This window comes from Drosophila elegans, unplaced genomic scaffold (assembly GCF_018152505.1).
Source record: "Drosophila elegans isolate 14027-0461.03 unplaced genomic scaffold, ASM1815250v1 contig_476, whole genome shotgun sequence".
In the NCBI taxonomy this organism is placed as follows: domain Eukaryota; kingdom Metazoa; phylum Arthropoda; class Insecta; order Diptera; family Drosophilidae; genus Drosophila; species Drosophila elegans.
This window is the reverse complement of record NW_024545863.1, coordinates 19,829,970-19,842,612: the sequence shown is the minus strand read 5'-3', so window position 1 is coordinate 19,842,612 and position 12,643 is coordinate 19,829,970. Positions and strand designations below refer to the sequence as shown.

The window sequence follows — 12,643 nt, the reverse complement described above, 5'->3', positions numbered from 1 at the left end:
CCTTAAATGTAAAACTTGTTTCCAAAAAATCAAAATCAAAACACGGATTCGAGATACGAAGTTTTTATTGTGATATGGGTTTAAGGTGTCAGCTAAACACTTCTTTATCCATTGAGTAGGGTCCTTGAAGGATTCACCCTAATGGCCGTGGCCGTGGCCATGTCCAGAGTTGTGGCCTCCAGATCCACCGTGTCCGTGTCCTACGGATCCACCATGGCCCAATGAACCGCCATGGCCCACATTCCCAGAATGGCCAACGGTTCCATGACCGACAGGACCACCGTGTCCGTGTCCTACGGGTCCACCATGGCCTCCAAGTTGACCGGGAGTTGCCTGGACAGCAGCCAGGACGAGCAGGAGGAAGGCGCACACAGCAAAGAAGTTCATTGTTGCAATTTTTGATACACTTTGAGGGGCGACAGGGTCTTTTATACCATAATTTCTAGCGGGTTGCTGGTACCTGTTTTACAATTTTTGTACTCCTTTTTGGTGCTTCAATTGTTAATTTATACCCCATATATTTTAAGATGTAGGTGGAGTGATATTTAGCAATTAAAAACAATGTGATCGTTAAATACCGGTCGCTCGCGATAATTTGCATTTGTTTGTGCAAATAACTTTCTTGTTTATTTGTTATTAGTTCTTATATTGTTCGAATTGTAAAACGTTTAACAATTTCAAAGCCTATTTTAGGGCTTCTATTTCTAAATTTTCTAAGATAAATAAGTTTAAAGCTTGGATATAATAAATCATAAAATCACTTTCTCATTAATAAAGTTCAGCTTATGGATCCGGTAGCTAATAAACATTTTACACTAGTGGCCCTTGCCGTGCTGAGAGGGACCTCCATGGGATGCAGCCCCACCGTGACCCGAAGAACCATGGTCAACAGGAGCTCTATGAGAACCACCGTGTCCAGACTCACCGTGTCCTCCATGGCCACTGACTGCTGCGGATCCACCATGTCATGCCTTCTGGCTTGGATGATCGGGAGATCACTGGACGTTAGCCAGGACGAGCATTGTGAACAGTTTGAACACAATCTGAGAGGCAACAAGTTCTTTTATACCATCAGCCGCATAGTTTTCTTAGATACCTGTTATTAAGCAACTGTTTCTTTATAATTTAGTTTGTTTTTTAGCAGTGGCAAACAGATGTGCTTATTAAATAGCGGTCTCCGTGCTGTTTTGCATGTGGGTCATTATTTTACAAACGGAACACATTTCTTGAGTCAGAATTCACAAAATATATTTATAGCACCTGCTGTTTGGCCTTCCTAATATTTCTGAGTAATTAAAGTTTCAAAGTTAAAACAACGGCTAATTTTAGAGTTTGTATTGAAAATATCTAATCTGATTTAGCAAAAAAAGAAAGCAAAACTGTTTGGCAGGTCCAATCTTACCACAAAAAGAAAACGTAGTTTATGGCATAAAAATATCTTTTGTGTTACTACCTTGAATAGTATCCCAAAACTAATTATTTAAGGAGTTCAAACAAGTATGCTTGTCTTGTTTTTTCTAAGTGTAGCTAACTGTCATTTATTTAATATATCTGTCCACATATAAAACCATTTCTCCTGATATAATTTGCATCATTTATTAATCCGACATATTAAAACTTGTTTGATTACATTTTTAGTCAGCATACATTTAATATTTGAATTATGCAGAGTTTTGTTTTAGCACCAATATTATTGTTTGTTAGAAACAGGTTGTTTTAGAATTAACATCCTATCATTAATACACTCACTCGATACTTTTAATGTTATTTGAATAAGGTGTTATTATAACTAAAAAATTTGCGCATAAAAGGAAGTTTAAATAAGTATTACAAACTTGCCTAGCACCAAGTATTTTAAATAAATATAGAATTAGATTTTAATAAAAATATATTTAGTGTTTTGATCTCGCCCGAATTTTGCGTATTATCTTCCGCGGTATTCCTTTCCACACAGTTCTTGTGAATCGATATGGATCCATAGCAGTGCGGGCAGCTCCAATGCGCAGTGGTGCCCCGGCGTTCTTGCCCCATACTTTCGGATTTCGCCAAACGGGGGCTTCTCCATGCTGACCCCCGCCCCGGTAGCCGTATATTCCGTCCTCGAACACTGTCTCCACATTGTTGCCGAAAGCTGTGCCCATGTACCGATCTCCGGCGGCACAGTCGTAGGCCCTCCAGTAGGGACTGTCGTGAATTGGATACATGGGCGCTAGAGTCGGTGGTTTTTTCCTTGCCGTCTGAGTGCCGTGGTTCACCACGTTCCGAAGGGCATTATTTTTTGGAAACCGAGTTCCCGCCGGTGTAGTCACATCCAGATCAAACTCCAGATCACTGACACTGGTGTCTGTGAGCACCAAGTGCTCCGGACACGGTTCCATGATGCGTCGCTGGCACTCCTTTTTAAGGGCCTTGTTCAGGAGAAACTTATCCAAGGCATCGCGACAGGTGCACAGCATCAGGGACTTGTGGCAGGTGCACTTCTCGAAGCCCTGATCCTTGAGAGCGCGTTTAATCTGACGCAGTGCCACTGCCAGGTCGCTCTTCACGATGCGGAATGTGATGGGCTTCTGTTTCATGCCCAAGGTGACCAGTGGACGAAGGGTGACGAATATCACTCCGTCCTTCTTGCAAACATTCAGAACTGGCAGACCGCTCCGCTCATGCTTCTCATGGTCAGCGGAGATCTTTTGGCACAAGTTGCGGTCCTCCTTGGGCATCAGGAAGAAGCGCATCACCTGACTGGCAGCTCGCAGGATGGCTCCTGGCCGCCAGCCATTTCTCCGGGCCTCACAGCTCGTGGCCCAGTTCCAACCATGCCGGCGGGACACAAAACTCGAAGGAGGCAGACAGCTTTTGTGGCCCGCCTTCGGCTGATGGCTCACCCCGCCGAGGACCTTGTCTGCTTGGTACAGGGAATCAGTCAGCTCCTTGATGGACCGCTTGCTAGGCAGAGTCAACAGCGACTTGGCCTCGCAACGCTCCTTGATGGCTGAAAGCTTCTTGGAGTCGTGCAGATGGTAGAGATCCTTTAGCTCGGTGAAAACCTTGGATAGAAAGGGAAGATCGTCTTCCTCGTCCTCCACAATCAAGCAGAAGTCCTCACTGGAACGCGGTTCTGGTTTTTTACGAGCTGGTTCCGGTTGGTTATTGCCCTCATAAATATCTTCGCACAGCTTGCGGATTCGACAGTGGGCGCAAATCTTGCCCTGGGTGCAGGTGCAACGGCACGGTGGACACTCGGTGTCGGTCTTCCGGCGAATCCTTCCGCAGGGTTGCTCACAGAAGTCCTCGGCTCCGGGTGGTGCTTGCGGTCTCACCAGCTGCTCGGCCATAATGTCATCAGCCGTAATACAATTACAAGGGTGTCCTTGCAAAACAGGCATTGCTTTCGTGTTGCATTGAGGGCAGGGTGTGTATTTCGGCAGCCAGGACATGGAATACAAGCAAACAGGACAAAAGCGTATGGGCTTAATGCCGTGGATCAGGTCGGTTCCAACCGGAACTGGAATACTGCGTTCCAATGGAGGAGGGACTGGAGACCTTGGAGTCGCTGCACTGGCGTCGGTAGGTGGCTCTGTGGCAACCGCCGAAATAGTGGGCAAATCCAACATTCTAACCTTTTCGGCCACCGAGTCAATGATTTTCGAGTACTCCTGGGTGAGTTTCTTTAGCTGGCTGAAGGAAGGCTTCTCCTTGGGGCAGGGATCATCATCGGGGAATCCAACGCGGCGATTCTTCAAGCTCGAGTAGCGCTGCAAGTCCAAGTCCAGTCGCTCATCCCCCTCCTGCGGGGGAAGTTCTGAGCAAGGGTCCGAGGGAATCTGCAGCAAAGGATCGGGATCGCCGAAGAGGAACATCACGTCCTGGGGATTGATAGTGGGCCCCTGGCTGGAGCACCTGACGCGGCTGGTCTTCTCCGTCCTTGCAACTATTACTGACAATTTACTGGTACGGGAAACACTTCCTTTTAGGGGATGAGCCATCGTAGAATCATCGCACTTCAGGGTCAGGCGGAGAAGAAAGGTCAGAGTGCCCACAGTGTCAGCTCGGCGTATCAGATCAATGGTTTCCTCATGCAGCAAATCGTTCATGGTGGGGCTGATCTTGTCGAGGAACTCCAGGCTAAAGATCACATTTCCGGTGCCCAAAGTTGCACCCTGGTACATGGCCGCCAGCGACATTCCCTTCTCCTCCAGACCGTTACGCACCGTCGAAGGTTCCGTAGCGAACTCCAATTCCCTGTTGGCCACAAATTGGCTGACATTAATCCGACTTGAGGTTACTTTCTTAGACAATCCGGCAAACTTTGCGTTAACCACGACGTTTTCGGGCTCCTCTAACTTTACGCCGAAAATATCCAGATGGATAATAACCAAGTCAAACAGAAAGTTTACCTTTTCATCCATTTTGCAATTGTTTTGTAAAGGTACTTCAGAATTTCACCACTCTAGTCGAGTATTCTCGTGGTAACTAACATCTAAATTATATCGGTAACTAAAACAACAGGGCAAATTGGAAACAAAAAATGTGTAGTGTAAACAATAAGAGTAATGAAAGTGTTATGAACAAAGTTCACCAACTGGCATTTAACTCATTGCCGTTTAAAAGTAAACTTATTTACAAGCGGTTATCCTAACTTTACAAATATTTATTGATATACCCTGCAGTTCTAATTTCATAACTTTTCTTACAGACATCCGATTTTTAAGTGATATACCTTATAAGTCGTGTAGCTTTAGCCCCTAAAAATCTCCGTTTAAATATTGTTTTGTAATTGCGGGTCGAATTTGTGTGATTTTTATGAATTTCTGAAAAATGGTTTTGCAGAAAAGTGACTAAATACCTGTGGTTTTAATTTTTCGCAGAGACATCCAATTTAGAAGTGGTATATATTGATAGTCTTGTGGCTTAAGTCCTTTAAAATCTGCGTTTAAATATTGTTTTGTAAAATTTGTGATTTTTCTAAATTTCTGAAGAAATCTTCAGGAATCAAACATCAACATACCAAATTTCTGATATAAAATGAATGTTTAATAATATAAACAAATTTTAATAAATTTAAAAATGATTAAGCATTTGACCAAATTCATACAGTCTTAAGGTTCTCTTTTTCGGCACGCTGCTGCTTCTCATAGAAATCAATTATTTTGATTGGTTTGGATAAGGGAGGATAATACTTGTTGCTCAAAGGAATTTTAAAATTGGGAGAGTTGAGCGATGGTGTTAAATAAGTTTTAAAATTACTGTATAACAAGAAATTATTATTATTATTACTAAATGTCGAAGAACTAAACAAAAAATTAAAAAACAGAAAAGTTATAATTGTTCCTATGGGAGCTATATATATAGTCGTCCGACTTTGATGAAATTTAAACCGTAAATCGGAAATAAGTAACCATTACTAAATGTCGAAGAACTAAGCAAAGAATTAAAAAACAGCAAAGTTATAATTTTTTTCATTTATTTTTCCGATTGTTCCTATGGGAGCTGTATGCTATAGTCGTCCGATTTTGATGAAATTTAAACCGTAAATCGGAAATATTTAACTATTACTAAATGTCGAAGAACTAAACAAAAAATTAAGAAACAGCAAAGTTATAATTTTTTTTCATTTATTTTTTTGATTGTTCCTATGGGAGCTATATGCTAAAGTTGTTCGATCCGGCTCGTTCCGACTTATATACTACATGCAATAGAAAGACAACTTTTGGGAAAGTTTCATGCAGATAGCTTCAAAACTAAGAGACTAGTTTGCATATAAACGGACGGACAGACAGACATGGCTAGATCAACTCGCCTAGTGATGCTGATCAAGAATATATATACTTAATAGGGTCGGAGATGTCTCCTTCACTGCGTTGCAAACTTCTGACTGAAATTATAATACCCTCTGCAAGGGTATAAAAACATTTATTGTTAAAACTAATATTGTTTTCGATTAGTGCGCATTTGGTTAACAATCTTTTTTGGAAGTCCCTTCCAAACAGTTTTAGTGAACCGATATGGATCTATGGCAGATGGAGCGGTTCCAATGGGCATGGGTGCGCCCGTTCGGCTGCCCCAAACCCTCGGATCTCGCCAAACGGGAGCCCTCCCATGCTGACCTCCGCCCATGTAGCCGTATATTCCGTCCTCAAACACGGTCTCCACATTGTTGCCGAAGGCTGTGCCCATGTACCGATCTCCGGCGGCACAGTCGTAGGCCCTCCAGTAAGGACTATCCGGCAGTGGATAACTAGGTGGAATCGTTATCTTATTTTGGAGCTCCGTCTGGGTGCCGTGGTTCACCACGTTTCGGAGGGCATTCTGCTTTGGCCACTGAGTTCCCGCCGGTGGAGTCACATCCAGATCAAACTCCAGGTCACTAACACTGGTGTCTGTGAGCACCAAGTGCTCCGGACACGGCTCCATGATGCGTCGCTGGCACTCCTTTTTAAGGGCCTTATTCAGGAGGAACTTATCCAAGGCATCGCGACAGGTGCACAGCATCAGGGACTTGTGGCAGGTGCACTTCTTGAAGCCCTGATCCTTTAAAGCGCGCTTAATCTGACGCAGTGCCACTGCCAGGTCGCTCTTCACGATCCGGAATGTGATGGGCTTCTGTTTCATGTCCAAGGTATCTAAGGCACAAAGAGTAACGAATATCACTCCGTCCTTCTTGCAAACATTCAGAACTGGCAGACCGCTTCGTTCCTGCTTCTCATGGTCAGCGGTAATCTTTTGGCACAAGTTTCGTTCTTCCTTGGACATCAGGAAGTAGCGCATCACCCGGACAGCGGCGCGAAGGATGGAACCTGGACGCCAACCCTGCTTCCTGGCCTCCTGAGATCGGGGCCAATTCCAGCCATGGCGCCGTGGAACAGAGTGCTTCATCGGCAGACAGTTTTTATGACCAGCTGTTTGGCGACCGAACGTTCCGGGAATGTGCGGATTGAATACACCACGGGAAAGATTAAAGGACATGGAGGATCTTGCTTCGCGAAATGGAAGCAGTGTCTGGGACTCGCAGCGTTTTTTGATAGCCAGCAGCTTCTTGGCGTCGTGCAGGCTATACAGACTCTTGAGTTCGCTGAAAACTCTCGACAGGTAGGGTCGATCATCGATGGGTTCGGCGATCACGCAAAAGTCATCGTCGAAACAAGGTTGCGGCACTTCCACGCGCTTGTGCCGCTCTGGCTCCATTTCCTTTTCACCTTCGAAGATGTCCTCGCACAATTTGCGAACGCGACAGTGGGTGCAAATCTTACCCACTGTGCAAGTACAGCGGCACGGAGGGCATTCCTCATCCGAGTGGGAATCCGGAACGGGTTCACCCAATCCAGTTTGCTTCTTTTTCTTAACTTTCTTTATACGCAGGATCGGTTCTTGGCAAGGTTTCTTGAAAAAGTCGCCGGATTCATTGAGCTGCTTTGGCTTTAACAGCTGCTCGGCTACGATTTCATCGGCTGTTAAGATGTTCTTTGGCGGTCCCTCCCGGACAGGACGTGCTTTTGTATTGCATCGTGGGCATGGTGTATATTTTGGCAGCCAGGACATGGAATACAAGCAAACTGGACAAAAGCGTATGGGCTTTACATCGCTTTCAGCATCCTCTTTCAGGGGCACGGGTATCCATTGTTCTTCGGGTATTTCCTTATATGTGCTTGGAGTTGCAGCGGTTCTTTCCGAAGGTGGCTCTGTATCGACCACCGAGCTAGTAGGCACTTCCAACCGCTTCACTTTATCCGTGACTAAGCCAATGATCTTTGAGAACTCATCGGTGAGATTTTTGAGCTGGACCAGAGAGGGCTTCTCCTTGGGACAGGAGTCGTCATCCGGAAAGATCACGCGACGATTCTGAAGACTCCTATAGCGCTGCAAGTCCAAGTCCAGCCGCTCATCGCCTTCCCCTGGAGGAAGCTCAGGACACGGCTCCGATGGAATTTTCAGCAGAGGATCGGGATTGCCCACGACAAACAGCACATCGTGGGCATTGAATGTTGGTCCCAGGCCCTGGCATTCGACATTTTGCTCCACTTTTTTGGGAACGATCACGAGTGTAGACGATTTTCGTGAAGACCTTCGCGAGCTCGATCTGCGCGGTTCCCGAGGAATATCTAGATCCGTGCACTTGACAATTAGTGATAGAAGTATGCTTAAAGTGCCGATGCAGTCAGTTCGACGCATCAGTAGGATCGTGTCCTCGTAAAAGAGATCGCTCATGGTGGCAGATATTTTATCGATAAAGGTGTCGGGGAAGAGCATCACATTACTGCCCAAAGAAGAGCCTTCGTAGCGAGCGTTCATCTGCACTCCCTGGTTTTCCAGGGTATTTCGCAGCTGGGAGGGACTGGAGATGAACTCCGTCTTCCTGTTGCCCACAAAGTCGCTGACATTTACACGGCTGGGCGTCAACTTCACATTGTTTCCTGCAAACTTAACTAGAACTTCGCATTTTTCGGGTTCCTCTACTGGTTTGTACAGCTCCAGTCTTGTGACCACCATATCGAATAAAAAGACAATGTCCTCCAAATCTTGGCCAACTTCCATTTTGAAGTGTAAATACTAAATAGCACTTCTTCCGTATAAAAGTTAGCTACACAAAAGGTAAAAGGTAATTTTGTGTAAAAGTGTAAATTTTGTGTGGATTGTTAGAATGATAAAAACGCACTGGCTTGATGAATTTAATAAGCTTTCAGTTGTATATATGACATCAAAACCAAAGGTATTGTCTTTGCATCCAAATGTCCTAAAATATAAAAAGCAACTGAAAATATATTTTGTTTCATATATACATATGTTTTTAGACAAGTATTTAATATTAATTGACTATTTATACCATTTACAATTTGTTTTAATTTAACATTGATTATTTTTATATTATTTTGTTCCTTTAGCGTATGTTATCTAATTCTTGTGTTAAGCTGGAAGAGATTAAATACCAACCAACCAAATCGTTAGTGCTGAAAGACCTCTGGGAACAGCTGGTCGTGAAGTTTGTCCAGCTGTGAGCTCCAGTGACCGCCAGTCTGTCCAACGGGCCCTGTAGGACTTCGACCAGCGAAAGGGAGCCAAATGGATTTCTAATTACCCCGGCCACTCCCCAGTTCCATTTTCGCCTGTTGCCAATACCCCACGGTTCCCTTGCTCCCGTGGAAAGTCCCTTACTTATTTATCGCTACACCTTCCGTAAGCCGCTTAGCACGCGATTCCTGGGAAATCTTACACGCCCCCAGAGGTGGCCCGCCATTTGTCAAATCAGCTCACATGCTTATCTAAATTAAGTTCAATTTTAATTAAATTTCGCGCATTAGGTTGACGCATATCGGTTATCCTTGCTGGCTCAGGCAACTTCATCCCCCAAAACAAAAACTAGTTTGAAAACGAATTTGTGCCAAACATTGGAGAATTTGTCGAAAAATTCTGAACCGCAAAATGGAAATGTTTTAGCGAGAAGCCCGCCTGACTAACTAAGCCGATTTAATTGGATACAAATTGGTGCAGCCAAATGTTCAGTGGGTTCACTGGGACAGGAAAAGTGAGGTGGTTGTCCACGCCAATACCAAACAATAACAAATTGGGTCCCCGTGGCCGGTGAAATTCGGTGCTGTTTTTCGGTCTTGCTGAGTGAGTTTTTGCTGGCCAAGTGGAAGCCACTCGTGCATAAATTATACAACACCAGTATATAACCAAACTTACTCTACCCCCAACAAAAAGTCCATGGGTGAGGTCTTAAGCCTTAAGTTACCGCATGCTTGACTAGAATGTGTTTATTAGTATGGAAAATAAAAAATATTATCAGTTAGTCTACCGCGAAAACATTACATAATCTTTCACATTATTGAGCCAAAATTATTTAACTTAATTGCTTACAGTTTTCAATTAGATATTACTCTTAACCGGCTTAAGTAGTTGTGGCACTTAAGAACCTCAAATTTATTGGAAATAATTGTGAAATGAAGAGAAGGAATAATTAATTGTAGAAAATAACTCTAGGAACAAATAATGTAAGCACTTAAAATATATGTTGAGCATCCTACCAAACATAGCAAATTAAATAGGAATTAGAGAATTGAAATCATTAGTTTTTTCATGTTTCATTAGAGTATTTAGTTGGTGTGGTGGCAAAACATTTTGGTCCAAGCGTGCACAAATATTTTCGCCCACAAAACGTGAGAACATCGAGCGGCGAGGAATAGGCAACATTGTCGTGTGGCTAAATTGGCTCCTCTGGCCGAAACGTGGCATTAATGACTTGTTAATTAGTTGGCCATTTTGTCGAGTAAAGCAATTGCAAAACAATTTCACTAGCAATTGTCATTGGTTGGGTCCCGTCGAAATGCCTTTCTTAGATTGCATAATTTATGTGCTGGATCGGTTTTGATGAACGATCAAAATAACTAAAGCTGACCCATTTTGGCCACATTTATTTGCATATTTATTCTGTGGACGATTCGTCCTGTTGCATATTAATTGTTTTGCCAAATTAATGTCTGGCCTCAAAATAAATGCATAGCACTTTGCAAGCCAGAAAATGCCACCAATTAGAGCGACCAAATGCGAATATGTTGACCATAACCCTCAACATCTGGCTGGGTGAAGTGGCACATAAGTAGAGCTTAATAAATCCTTTTGGATAAACCATAAAACAAAAGATGTTTTCAACAGCAGCAGAAGCAGCAGACCTGTGAAAACTAATTCCGATTCTCTGCTAGCATCCGCATTCCCACAAGTAATTGGTTAGAGAGAATGTGCATGGTTTTTGGCTCTTGTTTTGCTTCAACGAGCACTCTTGGTTTTCGCACGTTACGTATACGCCACAAGTACAAGGCACCCACCCCGTTGGCGGTTTTGGCTGCATCCGACCCACTGACACTTGCCAGGAGCATTTGCTGATGCGGCTGCCACTGCTCCTGCTGGCAGACAAATGAGCGCTTCCATTAAACGCTCCTAAAATATGCTGGCGAATCATTCACAAACGGAGCAGCGGCATCCAAAGAAATGGGGAGCTTGGTTGGCCAATAAATCTGACAATTCCACATCCGGAACAAAGCTCGTTCTCTGGGGTCTTCAGTGTTAAATCGTATTTGATTTAAGGCTTTTGGGTTGTTCAAAGCATTAAATATTTTCACTGCAAGGTTGAATTCATTAAAGTACGTAGAAATATTTTTCTTACAGCAGCTTTCAGTTAGTTACTTTCCCCAACTGAAGCTCTTGCTAGCAAATTTAATGACTAAATATACCGAACACAATTGTGAAAATAAGCTTGTTATTAAAATGCTGTTTTTAAGAAGAAAATAACCGTGAATTTTCTTAAAGCAAAGTAGGAGTAGCTTTTAGTTTCGCCATTCTCTATTTTCGTTTATTTGTTCAATGTAATTGTTTTAAATTATTATGTAGCCAGAGAGAATTTAAATTTATACCTGCAATCAAAGCTCGTGACCAGAGCATAGTTGCTATTAGCTCACTTGTTAATCTGGCTTATTGAAAGTCGTACAAGATGGGCAAAAAAGGCAAGAAGGACAAGAAAGGCAAGAAGGCCAAGAAAAGTGGTTTAGAACCTACAAATGTAGAGCCAGCACTCCCGCCTGAACCAGTATTCGATAGGAGTGTGCCCGTCTTCTCTTTCGACATTATCATAACAAGACTGGAGGTAAAGGGCGTGGTACTGGCAGATCCTAGAAAACTGCTGGTGAAAGTTTCCTTTGGGGACAAGAAGCTTAGCCTTACAGCCAGCCGGACCGACATAAGCGAGTTCAAGCCAAATGCCAGCCTGGCCTTCCAGGCGGACCCACCGACTCTGGCCCAAAAAGCCGAAGAAAGTGGCCTGAGATTTGAGGTTCAGTACGATGATCAATTGGTGGGTTTAGGCGAGGCGCAACTGCCAAAAAGATTAACTGGCAGGATTAAGCTGGACATGAAGGCGTTCTCCTACACAAGCACTTGCCCCCTGAAAAAGGGAGTAAAGGAGGTTGGAGCCCTGGAGTTTCTGTGCAAGCTGTTCATTAAGTGTGGCGATTATGCCAGGTGAGCAGGGTTTGCGCTCGATAATAATTATTTACTAAAATCGCTTTTTGCCAGGGATGGTGAAACCTGTCCCAACTTAAATAGGAACATCAGCCCCAAGGACATAGTATTTGTCATCGGAAAATCGCAGGCTAATACCAGCTGCTGCGACCCTTGCCGAGATGCTCTGGAGATTGAGACGAGAAAGCAGAAGGACTACACAATTCAAGCAAATTCTAGTCGATAGTTTTTCATTATTATAAAGGTTAACAATAGGCAGAAAAAAGGTCAAAGCTGAAATAAAAAATTACTCTTAAAAACATCAGAAAACTTTTCAAGGTTGTAAGCTTAAAGACAAACAAATGAATGAATTAGGCTAATAAAATTACTAAACTACTAACATTACCTTTTTAAAATCACCCCTTGAACTTTTATTAAGTTGAACACACCTTAGTTTTCCATTTTTCATTACCTCCGACATCAGTACTTTAAACTGCATCAACCAAGCATGCCCCTAAGCCTCCAGTCAATTCCTTCATTTAAGGCTTGTTTGATGACCAAACAGCTTTAAAGTATATTTTTGACCTTTAAAATGGCCATGGTAAAACCGTTTCTTTTCTGTCTTCTGTCAAGCTTCGCTCTACTGGACTAGAATGTG

The 12,643-nt window shown here is 43.4% G+C and overlaps 4 protein-coding genes across 4 annotated transcripts; 1 reads left to right on the top strand and 3 right to left on the bottom strand.

The window, feature by feature from the left end:
- Nucleotides 1-47: 47 nt before the first annotated feature.
- On the bottom strand, nucleotides 48-408 carry LOC108139107 (holotricin-3). The gene has a single exon (XM_017261720.2). It carries the CDS (start codon nucleotides 385-387, stop codon nucleotides 139-141), a length of 249 nt encoding a protein of 82 aa, XP_017117209.1. The 5' UTR covers nucleotides 388-408; the 3' UTR covers nucleotides 48-138.
- A 1,462-nt stretch (nucleotides 409-1,870) lies between these two features.
- Nucleotides 1,871-4,573, bottom strand: LOC108139380. Its single transcript, XM_017262106.2, has one exon. The coding sequence runs from the start codon at nucleotides 4,404-4,406 to the stop codon at nucleotides 1,893-1,895; it is 2,514 nt and encodes an 837-aa protein (XP_017117595.1). The 5' UTR covers nucleotides 4,407-4,573; the 3' UTR covers nucleotides 1,871-1,892.
- Nucleotides 4,574-5,894: 1,321 nt separating this feature from the next.
- On the bottom strand, nucleotides 5,895-8,640 carry LOC108139124. Its single transcript, XM_017261736.2, has one exon. It carries the CDS (start codon nucleotides 8,527-8,529, stop codon nucleotides 5,923-5,925), a length of 2,607 nt encoding a protein of 868 aa, XP_017117225.1. The 5' UTR covers nucleotides 8,530-8,640; the 3' UTR covers nucleotides 5,895-5,922.
- A 2,683-nt stretch (nucleotides 8,641-11,323) lies between these two features.
- On the top strand, nucleotides 11,324-12,307 carry LOC108139144. Its single transcript, XM_017261760.2, has 2 exons — nucleotides 11,324-12,006; nucleotides 12,061-12,307. Exons 1-2 carry the CDS (start codon nucleotides 11,480-11,482, stop codon nucleotides 12,230-12,232), a joined length of 699 nt encoding a protein of 232 aa, XP_017117249.1. The 5' UTR covers nucleotides 11,324-11,479; the 3' UTR covers nucleotides 12,233-12,307.
- The last annotated feature ends 336 nt before the right edge of the window (nucleotides 12,308-12,643 follow it).